This window comes from Aethalodelphis obliquidens, unplaced genomic scaffold (assembly GCF_003676395.1).
Source record: "Aethalodelphis obliquidens isolate GAN/ISIS:26980383/991018 unplaced genomic scaffold, ASM367639v1 scaffold35, whole genome shotgun sequence".
Lineage (NCBI taxonomy): Eukaryota > Metazoa > Chordata > Mammalia > Artiodactyla > Delphinidae > Aethalodelphis > Aethalodelphis obliquidens.
Window position 1 is genome coordinate 19,178,430 of NW_020837979.1, and position 18,043 is coordinate 19,196,472.

The 18,043-nt window shown below is 40.6% G+C and overlaps 1 protein-coding gene across 6 annotated transcripts in view; it reads right to left on the reverse strand.

The window, feature by feature from the left end:
• Window positions 1–18,043, reverse strand: part of CTNNA2 (catenin alpha 2) — a 1,197,048-nt gene that overhangs the window by 465,944 nt on the left and 713,061 nt on the right. The window contains exon 8 of one of the 6 annotated variants that reach the window (XM_027129217.1): window positions 8,804–8,829. The exons of the other annotated variants lie outside the window; for them this stretch is intronic. Within the exon in view, the coding sequence (XP_026985018.1) occupies window positions 8,804–8,829 (26 nt within the window). The remainder of the gene's footprint in view (window positions 1–8,803; window positions 8,830–18,043) is intronic. 6 annotated transcript variants of the gene reach the window in all.

Sequence of the window (18,043 nt, forward strand, 5' to 3'; positions counted from 1 at the left end):
ATCTGCTTTGCATTTTTTTTATTTTCTAAATCCTATTGTGATACCAGGAAGAGATGTTTGGGTTTCCCACTACGGGCTTAGATGGGCCCTTATACCTGATTATCTCTAGAAGTCATTGATGCCCAATCAGAAGAACTATGACTGTAATTTTTGACTCGAGTTGTTGGAATCAACAACTTCTATCTTTGCCCAAATAGAATCTTTAAGTTTACCTTTCAAAATTGTTAGATCAAGATTCACAAACCAAAATTTCACATGAATATATTCTATGCTGTTAGATATTTTTTTCCCCGCTCAGGCATGAAAGTCAAATTTACAAGGCTAACATTTCTCTGAGAAAATCTAAGTGACATGTACTTTTCTGCAAATAGGCAACAGATCCGTCTGTCTGTAAATATGCTTACAGTCCTATTGGACTGGAGAAAAAGAAGCAGACATACTGAATTCAATAAATGGACTATAAAACCAGGAGAACATTCATACGTTAGAAAGCTACTGTCAAGAACAGTCAACTGTTCCTTTACATAACTGAGTTCAATAAACATTTACCAAAAGTCTGCAAGTAAGCCCGCTAATTGTCACGAGGAATACAAATTGATAAAGCCCCTGTTCTCAAGGAACTAAAACATAAAAAGCAACATAAAATATAGATTTTCTTCATTAAAGCCATTAGGAGGTACTAGAGAAGAGAAACTTGGTTTGATTTATGTTTGCTTTTGAATATAGGTCACTCTTCGCAGCAGGAATCTGAAATTAAATAATACATATGCACACATACACACATATATATATACAAAGCATACATATTAAACTGATGCATCAATTATATTATGATTAATCTCCATAATTAATATTAATAAAAAGGGTACCTATATTACTGCATGGAAGTTTTCCTCAAATAAACAAAAGGTTACCTGTCATCTCAATAGTATAAATAGAACCTCAACTCATGAATTTCCTTACCTTTTTTTTACTACCTGCAGATATTCACCTGGTTTTAAGCTATAATATAAACATATACAGTCATGCAGGCACCCACCCACCCATCACCCCCCCAGCACCACGGCTTGCATACTTGAGTGTAAAAAAGAAATCTGTCATTTAAAATATGACATATAAAATATGATTTTAAAATTATGCTAAACTTGTCTCCAATTAAAAATACTTTAAAGCACTGCTACACCTGGTATATTTGCTATAGAACAAAATCTCCAGTTAATTTCTCTCTGTATAAAAATAGTGACATTCCAGTTTGGCCATGCAAGGCACTGATCCTCCCTGGGAGTGATGATGTAAGGCCTAGTATTCTGAAGCATCAGGATGCACAGGGAATATCTGTTGATGTATGCCACCTTAAATAATTTAGTATGTTGACATACTTTCCACAGGAGTAGTCTTGTCTTAACAGCAGTAAATACAGCTACAAAGCAGTGACGAATGGCAATTGGCTGGGGACACTAATTACACTGCCTTGACTTGAATTAAAATTGCTAAACAGCAAATGAGATTACCAGCCTAAAGATAACCTTAATTTAAATGCGAGGCTGCATTTACCTCATCTACAGTGTAATTTTCCAGAGGTGTAGAAAGATACAATTTTAATGGAAATCCATTGTTTAAAAATATAATTAAAAATATAATTAAAGTCTCTGGTCCCTCCCTCTGCCCCCCTCTTAGATTTTATTCTACAGGGAAGATGTGCAGACTGACTTAGAGGTCAGCATGAAAACATTCAGATCTTGTCCTCTTGGCCAGACATTACTTTGAGTCCCATCTACATTTTTAATGATCAAGAGCTGGCTAGGGGACAAGTAAATGCCAAAGGAGTTGGGGGTGGGGGAGGAAAGGGAAAAATGACCTTTTCCAGTCCCCGGAGCTATAAGAAATCTTACAAATGTTAAGAACTCAACTCCACCATTTGATTAATGAGGAATTTCAAAGCCCAGAAAAGCCAAGTGATTTTTCTAAGAACACAGAGCAAGAAGGCATCACTATCTAGTGGGAAAGATGTTGGCCTAAAATTTGGAAACAGAAGATCTATGTTTGAATTCTGTCTCTTATACTTACTAGTACTGTGGCAGTCCACTTATTTTCTCTGAGAGTAACAAGTAAGAAATGGACTCTTAGAAAAGTTCTATATATAAGCCAATTTTTTTTTTTTTTTCCGGTACGCAGGCCTGTCACTGTTGTGGCCTCTCCCATTGCGGAGCACAGGCTCCGGATGCGCAGGCCCAGCGGCCATGGCTCATGGGCCCAGCCGCTCCGCGGCATGTGGGATCCTCCCGGACCGCGGCATGAACCCGTGTCCCCTGCATCGGCAGGCGGACTGTCAACCACTGCGCCACCAGGGAATCGCTATAAGCCAATTTTAAATTCCTGTCTACTCTTCTCACTAATGAAACAGAAGAGAAATAAGTATATAACAAAAGGAAGACAAGAAGAAGAAAGAAAAACAGAAAGAAGTTAAATCATGATGATCATTTGGCAACAGGGTCCCCTTTGCAGAGGATAATAAGGTGGCTTTGGTTTATGTAAGGCTTGTGCTACAGTGAAAACCACCTTGAAGAAAGGACTTCTAGTTTTTAACTCCAATCTCATCCATATTTAGTCTTATGACCTTTGATAGACATTTAAAATTTCTGATACTTATCTGTAAAATGAGGAAACCTCCTCGTCTGTGTGAAAATGAGACAGACCAGATTACCTCCAAGGTAGCTTTTGAAATTCCATGATTCCACAAATATTCACAATTGCTGGAAATAGAAATTCCTTCTGAGGATGAGAAATCGATATTTTCAATGTATAAATTTAGGGAAGATTCATTAACCAGGCCGAATTATGGTAGAGACTTTCACTGGGTCCTAATGCTCTGAATAGTTCTACTTTCTAGATGGGGTCCTGACTAGGCAATTAATCATGTTTTCCTTGTGCCATGACTTCATGCCTAGCCCTGTAAAAGATGTCCATGTTTGGTTATATTTAACCACACTCTAAACTCTGAGTTGTTGTCAAGAAAATAAACAAGGTATTGTTTGTGGTTGAAATACACTAATCAGAGTGTCATCTAGTCACCATATTGTACATTGGAATGGCGAAATACATTCCTCCCGCAAAGAGAGGTATTTGGTAAGACATTTTTAGTTCTAAAAGAACATTTTTGTTACTCTTGATATTTCTAAGATTCTTCAAATAGTCCTTAGTGCCCCAGCCTCAACTCTAAGATGAATCAAAAGAATGTGTCTGAGGCTGAGAATATACTAGAATTAGTTGTTTTCCTATTTGAAACCAATGAGGAGTGAAGGAAAAGGTGAAGGAGGGTCGAAGAAGGGCAACTGAATGGGTCGATGTGCAACTCACTTCCTTTTTCAAATGGAATTCAGTCCATTAATAGGTCTTGCAAGGACCATATCTCGCCTGTCCTTAGCACCATTTCTGTCACACAGTAAGTACTGAATAAATGCTTGTTGGTGGAATGACAACTACTAAATCCAGAAATTTAGCCAATAAGGCAGAGAGAATCTAAGTGATGCTGGGATTTGTTGGAATCTTGATATGAAATGTCAGTAAAATCTTATCAATCTTATTTTTTCCTAAACTAGTTGCCTATCTCCTAGCTTTCTCTTTTATAACTTTGTCTCTACACTTTAAGCACAATAGTGCTCCTGGCCTGCCTTGGCCATCTAGGAAAACACTATCTGATTTAACATTTTGAATGGCGTAAACTCTGTCTATGAAAAACATTGTTTCACTATAGAAAAGTTTTGAGGCCACTGTGCATTTTAATGTTTAGCAATCAATATACTGAAACTTTTGTAGCCCTTATTAAACGGGTTGGAACAATTTGTATTTCAGGTCATGAAAATGGGTTGTTTTTTTCCTGTCTCCTCCCTGGTCAGTGCATATAGGAAAGAACAATCAATGACAACAACTGAAGAACCAGATTTCTCAGAGATGCACATGACTGCTGCAAAAGTAGTTCTTATAATTTGGAAATTAAGGGACCATAAAAGACAGCATTCTAGAGAAAGAGACTTCACAAGATAATCAAATACAGTGATTTCCATGAGGCTGTACTTAGGCCCGAATCCATGGTACCCTGGATACTACCTTTTGTCACTGACTTCACCAGTTAAACTAACGAGGTATGGGAAAACTGAATCTCTATGGCCAGACCTTAAAAGCATTAGTCATGAGATTTTTCCCATGGATTTCCTCATTCATGACTCCTCTGACCTCAAAGTCTTAACTATATGCTTTGCATGAAGGCATATTCCTATTACAACATCTTCTGATTAATTAAGGATTAATTTAAAAGAGAAAAAGCCTTCTTATTTAGTTCTTGCAGTACAAATGCTCCCTGGCTATTTGACATTACACTTCTATCTGGAAAATTTGCCTACGAGTGAAGATTTATTTAATGGTTGAGGTCCACGTTGTGTCACCTCCAGTTTGGTACTGTGTGGCAGAACTACACCACATTGGCCCAGGCATGGGCCTGGGAGTCTGTAGATCTAGGTTTGCATCATCTTTGCTAATTTATTTTCCTTCTCTGTGTCCCAGATTGCTTCTTGATGAAAAAGAGACAGGGACAATTTGGGGCTGAATGTCTTGGGACTCTAACATTCTACTGCCCCCTGGAGGGCAAGCCTTGACGATTGCTGTGGAAAATCTAAGGGTCTTGTGAAAGGTGGAAGGGTGGGATAACAAGATTTTGTAAGCATCAGGAAGGAATCAACGATTTGACTCAGGTTTGTGAATATGTTACATCTTATATGGCAAAAAGGTCTTACAAATGTGATTAAATTAAAGGTCATAAGATTAGGACATTTCCTGAACTATCTAGGTGGGCTCAACCTAAATCGTATGAGTCCTTAAAAGCACAGTATCTTTCCCAGCTGCAGAGAATAAGAGAGATGGCAGAGTGAGAAGGATTTGGCCCCATCTTGGCTTTGAAGATGGAGAGAGGGGCCATGAGCCAAGGAATGTGGGTGGTCTCATGAAGCTGGAAAAGGCAAAAAATTGGATTCTCCAGAATTCTCCAAATTCTCCAAAAATTGGAGACTCCAGAAGGAATGCAGCCCTATCAACACCTTTATTTTAGCCCCTTAAGACTCACTTTGGACTTCTGACCTCCAGAAATATATGATAATAAATTTGTGTTGTTTGAAGTCACTACATTTGTGGTAATTTGTTACAGCAGCAGTAGAAAACTAATACAGAACTGCTGGCTGAACTCAACTAGGGAAAGTGTTCAGGGTCTTAGAACATGGTCAGGCAGTTAGCAGAGGTGTTTTCTTTACTCACTTCTTATTTTGCAACTTTTCTCCCTTGCAAGGATTTCCACATCAACATATTCAGACTCAGAAAAGGACCTAAAATATTCCCACTAGATTATAAGCATATGAGTGACTGTTACCAGCTTCAACTATGCAATTTCATTTTATCATGGATCAAAGCCTTGGGGTAAGAGATGAACTTCCAATTTTTTTTTTTCAAAGAATACCTAATGACAGAGGAAGATTAGGGCAGGAACAGGGGCCCTTCTCAGGATTTTGAAAGCATTCCACATAGGCAGGTACAAACTCTCTTTGTCCTTAAGGCTACATTTAGACATCCTGCAAACTTTTGTTGCTTTTTTGTCTTGACAGCATACTCTGTCCAACCTAGTGGTCTTAATCGTACACTCTAAATTGTCAACAAAAATTTAGGGGAGAAAGAAAAACATATTGGTAGTAGGGTCGGAAGTTGGGGAAAAGGGATGAAAACAAAGGAAAAAGAAAAGGCTTTTTTAATTTGAATGTTTAAACTTCTCAAAGTAGGCATTTAAGGTTTTAAAAACTGAAACGCATCTGTGATAACTGTAAGAATCATTTTCTCTACCATTCCCTACCATCTGCCTCTTTCTCTCTGTTCTTCCTTCACGATGCTGTCTTTCCCTGTACTTTTCTGCCTGGTGTCCTGCTGTTTGCCTTGAAAGGTTCACTGGTAGCCAGAACCCTTCTTTTATTCCATTACTTCACTCAGATCCTTGGACCAGACCACATAACACTTAGAAACACAAAAGTGTTTTGTGTAAGACAAAAGGGAAAGGCCCTATTTAAAGAAGTCCACATGAAGTATAGATGAGCAACATATATAGCTGATTTATAAACCAAACCAGAAGTCTGTGACAGCACTTTGTTATATGGTGTGAATAAAACTTAACAAATTACTATTTAGTCGACTATCTTCTACTGTGTACTATTTTTCATTGCCTTATCTTTCTTCACCTCCTCCTCCTACGTTATAAATTAGCACCCTATCCTGGCACTTTTCAGACACAACAGATGTAATGCTATCAACATTCTGATAATGCTGAAGTTCCAGGCATACTGTTTGCTGTCAGTGATCTGGCATTTTTATTATAACTTTCTCTTTCTCTAATGTATTCAGCCATTTGATGTATATGTATATGTATATGTATATATATATATATATATATATATACATAGAAATATGTGGACTACAATACCAACTGTTAAATGGGCCATGAATCAATCTGAGCACATGGAAACATCAGCTCACCTTTAAATAATAAATTCCTTATTTGAATCAAGAATGTTCAAAAGCATCAGGAGCAAGCACCGTAATTCACTACAGTTTCTAACACCATATCTAGCTAAAATTCTAGATGCAGCAACCACCCAAAGACTGGTCCTAAAGCAGTATTCCACCCAGAACCATTCTTTTCTAGATTTCTGGTGCCTTGTGAGACCCGCACTCACACTATGTCATGTTGAGGAGCTGCAAGAGCCATGAGGAGGACAGAAACACAGACATGTGGGATAGACAAAACACACACACATATGCACAAAACAAGATTTAACCTAATTGTACTGTGAATTACAAGGACTACAAAGAAGCAGGCCAAGCAACAAAAATTATGAAATGTCTAAATATTCCCTCCTGCCCCCTCCGTCCCCACCTTCAGGGAACAGGCAAAATACATTTCACAAGTGGCAGAAAATGAGAAAGTGAATAATTTTCAGGCCGAAATACAAAAGAACATTCTTAATGTGTTCAGACATGTAAGTCTAACCCAACAATAACTATACTTATGCCCCACCCCCACCCCCACCCCCACCCCCATGACATTCCACTCAGCCGAATCACCAGAACCCGTTTAGAAAGATGCACTGAAACACAGCATTCTACAGCAATGGTAATGTAATTCTTCTGTACGTGAACTGTTGCAACACAGCATAAGATGCAGGTTTAAAGGAGGGACATGGGCAAAAAGTAAAAACGTTGAGTCAAGATGTTTCCAGCAGCAGTTGACAGTCTAAGTGAAGTGTGAAGGGTCTACATCTTTCATTCTAAAGTGGGTACAGTAAGTCCCCTACATACGAACATTTAAGTAGCGAACTTTCAAAGATGTGAACGTGCCTCTGTATGCCAGCTGTTGTACTGTACTAGTGTACTTTCCAAGGTACTGTACTGTAAGCTAAAGAAATGTTTCCTTTATTTTTTGTGTTTGTTTTTTATGTATTATTGGTGTGAAAGTATTATAAACCTATTACAGTACAGTACTATATAGCTGATTATGTTAGTTGGATACCTAGGTTAACTTTGTTGGACTTGTGAACAAACTGGGTTTACAAACGTGCTCTTGGAATGGAACTTGTTTACATGTAGGGGACTGACTGTACTGGTGACTATTCAACTCCTACAAGGATGGGGGTGGGGGGCTAGGGATATAAGTGGCAGAATCAGCTGCAGCCTGGCTTCTGCCATCCACAGAGGCTGAGGGGAGAGCACCAGCTGGGGCTGATACACATGATGGCTGGCTCACAACAGCTCTTGTAAATGGGCTCAACATCAAGTCATACAGTATGTTTCACTTATACAAGCTTATGCTCCCAGCAGCTGATGCAGAAGATGAACCAACAGAAGTCATCACAGTGATGGCTTTAAATAAACCTGCAGCAATTTAATAAGGTGGGAAGAGCCTTGGAGCTTCAGGAGACCTGCAGTGACCCCGTGTTCTGCCGCCAATGGCCAGGCAACTCTCCAGTTCTCGGTAACATCACGTGTCAAGTGAAGGTGTGGGGCAGCAGTTCTCCAAACGTTCTGAGGAATGATGGTTTGATATGTCGCTCTTTAACAAAAAGGATTAAGTGGACAAACAGGATTGAGAATCACTACGACCACATTCCTTTCCCCCTTCCCTTCCCACTTGGAGATTCACGATGCAATTAACATGCTCAAGACTAAAAGGTCCTGTGGAAAACGTGCTCTAACCCTAGAATTTTGCAACCTTTTTTGATCTTCAAACTCTCATGACATTACTCCCTGTGATAGTGAGCTTCTGGAACGTCTCTCAATGATCCCCACTCCCTGATTTTCATGCACTTGGGTAGTCTCTCCCCTTGAATGTGGGCTGGCCCCAGTGATTAGCTCCTAATGCATAGAATATGGCAAAGGTGATGGAGTATCACTTCCAAGATTAGGTTATAAATTACTAAACTCATAGATACAGAAAACAGATTAGTGGTTTCTGGAAGTGAGGGTTGGGGGTGGGAGAAATAGGTGAAGGGAGTCAAAAGGTTTAGAAAAAAAGAATTAAAGTAGACCCAGCTGTACAAAAAGGGTATATTTGACAAAATTGACATTTTGTATCAATGTCTCAGTAACCAACTTTTCAATTAATATTATTCAGTCATTTTTTTCTCCATTGGAGGAAATGGTTTTCTAATAAAAAATACTTTACAACAAAAATACCGTGACTTCCATCTCCTTAGCACCCCCTCCCTTGCTTACTGACTTTCCCAGTCTGTTGAAGCCATGTATCTATGGAGCAGCCCATTTGACAAGGAACTGAGGGCAACCTCTGGCCAGCAGCCAGCAAATAGCTAAATCCTGCCAACAATCACATGAATGAACTCAAAAATGGGTTCTCCCCATGTCAAGCCTTAAGATGACTGTAGCCCCAGCTAACACCTTGACTGCAGCCTTGTGAGACTTGAGCTACTGAATCCAGCTAAGCCATACTTGGATTCCTGACTCACAGAAACTTTGAGATAATAAACATTGTTGTTTCAAACAACTGATTTGTTGAGATAATTTGTTACACAGCAATTAGCAATACTAATACAATAGCATATAGAACTACTCTATGGGAAACACTTTGGAAAGTGCTGATGGGATTTTTAAGGTTATTTCTTACGTATCTTTTAAATGTATGAGATAAAGGAAATCACTGGAAAACAGATTTTCCTAAATCCAACAGAGAAAAATTTGCATAAGCCTTTAAAGTATGTGAACTCAATTGTCACTAAATTAAAATGACTGAGCTGAGATTCACCTCTCCACTGTCAATGAGAAAGAACCTACAAAACAAAACTAAAGTATGGAAAAGATAGGCAAAGCTTTTTCAAGTACTTTAAATATACCTCAATCCGTGGGGATGCTCATTTCAAACTAAAATCTATCCATTAAGGCAGGTCCTCAAAAGACTTCTTGTCCACACACTTGCAGATCATTTTCAGTCTTGAAACTCAGAGTATTAAAATTACATTTCATTAAGACTGCTCTTCTATCTAACAAGTCCCTGATTCAAGCAAGCCTTGCAAATCATTGAAACCACTCTGCCACATTAAACTATGATTCCATATCATATGGTCTCCCTGGGATTAAAAAGTAAGTTGAAAAACTATGAAACACTGAGCACTGTGATGGCACCTAATGTTTAAATGTTAGTATCATCATCATTACCTCTTTATCACACTTAATGAATATATAAATATATAAACAAAAAGAAATATGCATCTGTCAATGACATGCTAAAATTAATGAGGCTGATTTCCTCACAAATATACAGATAAAAGCAGATGAGCATGGTCTTCAAAGAAATCACACTGAACAACTCTACGCTTTCGTCATGAAGTTGTCACCAGTCAATGTTTTACACATATCTCCTTTTGGATTACTTTTCTAAAATAAGTTTTTTGTAGATATTATTATTATTAAATGCTCAAACAGTAAAATTCAGTTTTCTTATCCATCTCATTCAACGTAATTTGCTATGAATGATTTTTGGTTGTTCCAAAAAACAAGGCACAAGCTCACAAATTGATGATTTGCCATGATAAGATCTTCCCAAAGATATTCCATGCAATACTTTTACACACATACACACACATAGCACACACTTTCAACTCTTATTTTTTCATTGCAAATTTAATCTAAAGCAAATATGAAATTGAAATTGTATTGATGTTTAAAAAGCTAAGCAAAGTAAAAACAAATTAAACAACAATCACATCCTCTTATAAATATCAAATGATTTACTCTTGCAAATACGTAGGGAGTTAGAGCCATAAGTTATTTTGTATCTGAATGATAATATACAATGAGTTTTGGAAGATTAAATACTACCAACAGCATCAGGCTGCAGTGAGCAACTGATGAATGTTTATTGCATTAAATTAAGCTTAGTTGTCTGAAGCTGCAGGGAACAGAAGGTTGGCTTTCAAGTTTACCTTCCTTCAAAGTACAGATAAGGACCATTAAAAGAAAAGGTCATCCATAGATATCTGAATTTATCAAAGAGGAAAATTAGGGGAAGAATTTTTTTTTTTTATACAGTATTTTTGTGGTTTTGGTGGGTTTGCTTTTCATTTGCCAAAAACTACTATGACTAGGAAAGAGTCAGGAAAGACTGTGTTCTGCCACTTAGTTGCTTCTCTTTTTTGGGCCTCAGTTTCCACATCTGTAAAATGAGAAAGTTCCAGTCTCGTTAATCAAGATCAATATTACTCATTATTGACATGCGGAAAAGTATGCATGTGTGTAAGGAGGAGAGGGTGTTGGCATTTCTGGAGGAAGAATGTCTGTGTATCGACTGGCATTTAGTAGTGGGAAGCAGGCAGGTCCTTGACCTGCCCAAGGCCTGGAACACCATTCAGGTTGTAGTCTATGTAAAGGTGCCCCCTGGAGTTAGGAGAGGGAGCAGCGGTGAAATCAGGAATGATAAAGTTTGTAGTGTGATAACAGACCTGTTTAACAAACTGTCCCAACAAAGTTCCAATGTTTCCCCCTTTGAAAAATAGGATTTTCTGTGGCACCCTCTAATCTCACACTTATGATTCTAAGGCATAATGCCTTTGGGTCAAAGTCTTGCCCATGTTAATCCTAGGAGTAGTGACACATATTTTTCTCACTTGCCCCAACACACTAAACCCCTTCCCATTTTAGGACTTTTTTTTTTTTTTTTTTTTGCAGTACGCGGGCCTCTCACTGTTGTGGCCTCTCCCGTTGCGGAGCACAGGCTCTGGACGCGCAGGCTCAGCGGCCATGGCTCACGGGCCCAGCCGCTCCGCAGCATGTGGGATCTTCCCAGACCGGGGCACGAACCCGCGTCCCCTGCATCGGCAGGCGGACTCTCAACCACTGCGCCACCAGGGAAGCCCCACGATTTTACTTTCTTGATTAAACTAATTGTGATCCACTATATTCTCATGTATGCGTTTATAAGGTTTGTTTTTTTTTTGTCCTTTTGGATGAGAATGATCACACCATTGAAAGTAGGGATCCTTTCTATTTTGTCCAGATCTGAGCACAATCCCTAACTGAGGGACAGGCTTATGTAGTTGCTCCATAAATATCTGTTGAAGGAATGAATGAGTGAGTGAATTTCAACACAAATTTTTAGCCCATGAATTTCAATATTAAAGATTCATTAATTTGCCTAAATGAAAGGCACAGGGTGAGGCACTGAGGATATAATAGTGAGAAAAAACTAATGTGTAGCTTGCCCAAGTAGATCTTCCAGTAGAGAAATAAATAGGCATTGTCAATCAAATATCAAATTAATAAATATAGCATTTAATTCTGAAGATTGCTGTCAGGTAGCAGTAGCTTCCAGTGGGGGGAGCTGATCATGGGGCATTTGAACTACTGATACAGTGACCAGGGAATGGTTGAGATGAGATCCAAAGAGCACTCCAGACACAGGGAACAGCATGCTCAAAGGCCTCACTGCCTGAATAGTAGGTTGAGACCTGGAAAAAAGCCAGCACAGCCATTGCAGAGAGGACAAGGGAAAGCTAGAGATGAATTCAGGCTTGAGAGGCAGAGAGGAGGTGGGCCATGCAAGGACTCTGAAAGTCATGTTAAGGGGTTTCATCTTTATCCTCGACACAAGGGGAAGCCAGTGACACATTTGAAGTGGTGAGGATGAATGCAGGTGGAGGATGTGTGACATAGTCAGATGCACATTAGGAAATAGGCCAGAGTGGTTGCTAATAGAGTAGTGGGGAGGCTATCGCTGTGATCCACATCATATATGATGTAACTTGCATTTGGTTGGTGCTGATACAGATAAAGAGAACTAAAAACATTTAAGAAGTTTGTAGGGAATATGATCCAGGGACTGGGTAGTACAAATGACATAGAAGGTAAGAGAGAAAAATATTGTAAACACAAGTTGCCATTCTTTGAGAGAGAGGGGAGGGAGAGAGAGAGAAAGGAGGAGGGAGGGAGGGAGAGAGAGAGAAAGAGAGCGAGAGACAGAGACAGACAGAGATGGAGAGAGACAGAGAGCACAAAGGTGGAGTAAACTAGGGGCAAGTGTGCTAAGATGAATGAATTTGGTTTGGATATGGTTAGTGTGGAGTGCCTTTGAGACATTCAAGATCAGAAGCAGTGACTTTCGTATGGGAGCTCAGAAGAGCAGCCTGGTCAGAGGGATGTGTTTGTAAGTTATTTGCTTGCACAGAGCTGGCAATTTCAGGGCAATGATGGGATAGCCTAGGATTATATAGATGAGCTCAGCTAGAGCAAAATCGCCCAGAGCCCAGGAAGAACAGCCAATGGAAGATAGTTCAGAGGAAAGGGTCCCAAATAACGAGAAACAGCATGAGTCCCAAGGAATGCTTTGGGCATCGCATCACAAGGGTATGGACACAAGGGCACCATCATCAAGATTTGCTCAGTTAACAATTTTGTTAATGTCTCTCTTCAAAATTAATGCCCCCACCCCTTCTAAAAAAATCACATAAGGTAATCTGGTGGAAAAATCAGTGTATATGTGGGAATTAGAGAAATGCTGGGGAGACTAAATTCCTTAAGTATTTGATAAGGCATTAAGAGTTCCACATTCTTTATTTCCCTTCTCTGAAACCATATTTGGCTTTAGTACTGAGGAAAAAATTAAAACTTTCTAGTTGCATAGTGCATGTGCCAGCTATTGCCTTGCAGCTGCAAAATCCACCCTTCACTAGCTGTTGTGCTCTAGTGAGAGGGGCCCTTTAGCATTTCTCCTTTGCAATAGGCAAATGTTAAGTTATGTCAGTAGAGGGCACTGGAGGGACACTGCAGAAGGAAGGGTCTTTTCTCCCTGGTTCTGTTGTGGTTTTGTTTCTCTTTTTGCTTCTGTTTCTTTTTTTTTTGCACCTTCCTACTGCAGGGCATCCAGTGGTGCATACATTCCGCTGGTGAGCTCAGGACTGGCCCCGGTCCAGCAATCACCTTACTGCAGCCCTCCTGATGCAGAAACCACTGGCAACTGGCTCCCAGCACCTCGACTCCTGGTTTCCACCCACCATTATCCACCAGCCTGTATCTTGGGAGCGTATTTTCTGCCTTATGACTGTGGACCAGCTCTGGTCCAGGGCAATCCATAAAATTTCTCTGCCATCCAGTGGGGGTAACCACACCTTCTCCAATGAAATCTGAATCCAAACTTTGGGGAGAAATCCTCTCTTTCTGTGTTTGTTCCTTCCCTACATACTCTCTCACCCCCAAAGTCTTCTTCAGAGTTCTCTTTATGCCTTTGTAGTTACTCCCCTCTTACAGATAATAACTCATCACATTAAACTTTCTCTGTTCAAATGAGCTATGTTTTTGTCTCCCAACTGGACTGTGACTAATACAGCTACCCATTCAAATTCAAAAAATATATTTGATAAGCCATATAATCTTTACAATATTCTCGTGAAGTGGGTATATTCACTTTAAACATGAAAACCCTTTGGCTCAGTTTTATCATTAATTCAATAAATGTCTACTGAGTGGTGAACACGGGCCTGATGCATGGTTGTGCGCTAAAAGTAAAATGGCTGAGGTAGAGCCAGAATCCAGGAGTCCAAGTTTAGTGTGACTTCCATTATACACTTAGGGTAGTAGTAAGTGTGTTGGTTGCACACCAGCGTTTGGAGAACTTTAGGGCACTTCCTCTCAAATTTTAATATGCATACAAATTACTTGCTTAAGTAGAGATTCTGATTCAGTGGTTTTGTGTGCCCCCCCTAAATTCATGTTAAAGTATTAACCCTCAGTGCCTCAGACTGTGACCTCATGTGGAAATAGGGTCATCGCTGATGTAATTAGTTAAGATGAAGTTTTACCGGAGTAGGGTTTAGGCTCCTGTATCAGTATGACTAGTGTCCTTAAAAAACAATGCCACATGAAGAGACACCTGTACACAGGCAGAGATCAGGGTAATGCATATACAAGCCAAGGAATTCCAAAGATGGCCAGCAAAGCACCACAGGCTAGGAGAAAAGCATGCCATAGATTCTACCTCAAAGATGACAAAAGGAACCAACTCTGCTAACACCTTGATCTCAAACTTGTAGCCTCTAAAACTGTGAGACCGTTTCTGTTGCTTAAGCTGCCCCGTTTGTGGTGTTATGCGAAGGCAAAGTACAATACCTAGGAAACTAATACGGTGGGTTCGAGGTGTGGCCTGAGATTCTGAATTTCTAACAACCTCCCAGGCGATGCTGATGCTGTTGGTCTTTGGGTCACATTCTGAGTAGCAGGGAGCTAGTGTATAAGAGATGCCACTATACCTGCCACACCCTCCTTTTCCTAGGGACACTTACTCTTTCTATAGTACCAGCTAAAGAGATTAACCCCATAGTGTGACCAGTGACTCAGAACCTGTATGACCTGACTCAGAACAATGAAAGAAGTTTCTAGTTAAAAGTGGAGAAAGAAATTGCAATTGTTTGAAGTAAGGGTGAGGCCCAAGAGAGTTCATCTATGAGTGTAAATTAAGAGGAATAGCCAGCTGAATAGTTGGGGCTGAAAAAAACACACATACAGATGTAGCCAAGTCACTTCAGTACAAGTGGTGAAAGATCTGCAGACTCTAAATACAGGGGCCCCTTGAGGAGCATTAGACACGGAAGTACCTTCTGTCACAATCTTGTGGGTTCCAATCCTGCTACAGCTGCCTTTTGGCTTCTATGGTTTCTCTCTTGCTGCTTTACGTGGACTCTCACAATGCCTCCTCTTTTCTTTCTTTCACTATTTGTAATTAAAGTGTTCTATTAGAATACACAAAAAAATTGTAAAATTGAACACATCTGCCTCCCACCCTCTAGCAGAGATGCTCAATTGTCTCCTGCTAGCCATACTCCCTTTTTTCCTTTTTAGGAATCTTACCAGGGCATAAGTTCTCCTAGCTGGAGATTATGTTTCCCAACATCCTCTGCACATGTAGCCATGGACAAAGTTTGGGGCAGTGGTTATGTACAGAATTTCAGGGCCATGTCCTTACAGACAGAACTTGCCATGAACTTCCTTTTGCCCCATTCCCACAGCCAGGAAACGGCAACAAGAGCAGAAGAGGTTGGACTCACGATGGAAGCCATATGCAGGAAGGCGTATCACACCTGCTAACCTGGGTCCCTGGAGCATAAATGTCTCCCTGCCCGGGATTGCTGACCTAGCTTGTGTTGTCACATGTTTTGGGGCTTCTCTGTTCAGCATCTTGACATGTGTCCTAAATAATACACAGTCTGCAGCAAGCTTTCCACTGATGATTTGATTTTATAGAAATCTGCTCTCTAATTCTAAGCCATGGCTTGCTAGCTCCATTCGGCTTTATTTGAGGTTCACAGGAGTGGCAGAGATGTGTCTGTGCCCATGCCACTGCCAGAACTTCAGCAGCTTCATCTTTAGCCAGCCAGGGCTGCAGGGCAACTTCCAGTCACAGTGTGGGCCTTAGACACTATGGTGCCTGAACTGAGACAGGCCCTTGTCCTCATTTAGAGCCAGTATTAGTCCATCCGTATCTATGTACAGGTGAACACAAAACAGAGACGAAGCAAACGCAAGAGTTGGGTGGCTAAGAAGAATTTCAAATAATAAGAAAACTATATCTCCTTTTAAGAACTAATATATGCAAAGCTAAGTCTTCTGTTAAACAGTTATATTGACTAACAAATATTAAGAGCAATCCCCAAGAATTCACAGCACTCAGCTAGAGCACCTCGTCTTATTAAATACTTTTCCCTGTTTGGGCAGATACCATGGGCCTATTTTAGAGAAAGAGAAATGGAGGGACAGGAAGCTTCAAGCCTTTCAGTGTGTGGAGCAGTTCAACACAGATGCTGCCTCAGTGCAGCCCTCTGTCTGCTCATAGACATTTCTCCACCATCCATTCAGTGTTCATTCATTTCATTTATTCTTATAGTTTATTCAAATAGGCAACAAACACATATGTGGCTTGCCTTCTACTGAAGGTAAAATGGGCCCACAGCAAGCACAGGGCTTCAACTCCTAGCTGCATTTTCTTTTTTCGTTTTTTAATTTTTAAAGAATTTTATTTATTTATTTTTTTTGGCTACATTGGGTCTTCGTTGCTACACGTGGGCTTTCTCTAGTTGTGGCGAGCGGGGGCTACTTTTTGTTGCAGTGCACGGGCTTCTCATTGCAGTGGTGTCTCTTGTTGCAGAGCACAGGCTCTAGGCACACAGGCTTCAGTTGTTGTGGCACGTGGGCCCTAGAGTGCACAGGCTTCAGTAGTTGTGGTGTGTGGGCTCAGTAGTTGTGGCTCATGGGCTCCGTAGTTGTGGCTCTAGAGTACAGGCTCAGTAGTTGTGGTGCACAGGCTTAGTTGCTCTGCGGCATGTGGGATCTCCCCAGACCAGGGATCGAACCCATGTCCCCTGCATTGGCAGGTGGATTCTTAACCACTGTGCCACCAGGGAAGTCCCTAATTGCATTTTCTATCACTTACTCATGCTTCCATCTGACAGGCATTTACTAAACAGTTGCTATGCAGGCCTAATACACCGAGGAATGGGTACTGAACCAGGAGCTTACAGACTCACTGTAAAACACTGAAAGTAGGTTGTAATAGGGCATGGTTAACCTCAACAGTCTGGAGTCAACCTTGCTTCAATTCTCCAGCATCTACTGAGGGCCGCTAGCTGAGTACCTCCAGGCCCAGTGACCAAGCTCATCTATGTATCTGTTCCACATACTCACTGCAGGAGACTAGACAGGGTGTTGATATGTGGGGAAGAAGAGTTGCTGGCAAAGGAGAAATATGAACAGTCTCTTGTCATAAAAAACTCAAAGTGTTCAGCCTCCTGATGGCAGGCTAGTTGTCATTTTGATATACTGTATGAAGGACACACTCTTCACACACACACACACACACACACACACACAACTGAGATGAGTTGGAAATTCATCACAAGAAGAAAAATGGAAATAATTCAATTACTTAGTCCTGAAAATATAAATGAGGGAAGTAAAGGAGAAGTGTTAGTTTTAAATGAATTAGCCTTACTCGAGGAAGGGAAGCAGTTATTTACTGAGTTCTTGCTCCTCTAGGCCCTGTGCCAGCGGTCTTCACATATTCCCCTGTTTCCTCATTTAAGTTGCTCCATCCCTTCCCAGGTAGGTATTGTTAACTCTGTTTACAGAGGAAGAAGCCAAGGTTTGGAAAGGTCAGTAATGTCACCTGAAGTCAGTCACACAAGTGTCAAGTGGCAGATGAGGAATGAGAAATTATATCTATCTGTCCCCCAAACCCATGTATTCTGTACTGTATTACCTCACCATGTATGACACCATGTAAGAGCAGAGACAGCTCACAACCAAGCTGCCAGGAAGCTAGAAAGAGGAATCCAGGGCTGAGCTTCATCTGGGCAGGGATCCTGTGAGCAACAGGAGGAAGGTACCAGAGAGTCAGAAAGCATCCTTCAGGCCAGCATCTTCCAACCCTAAGATATAGGCCCACAGAATAGACTCCTGGGCCCAT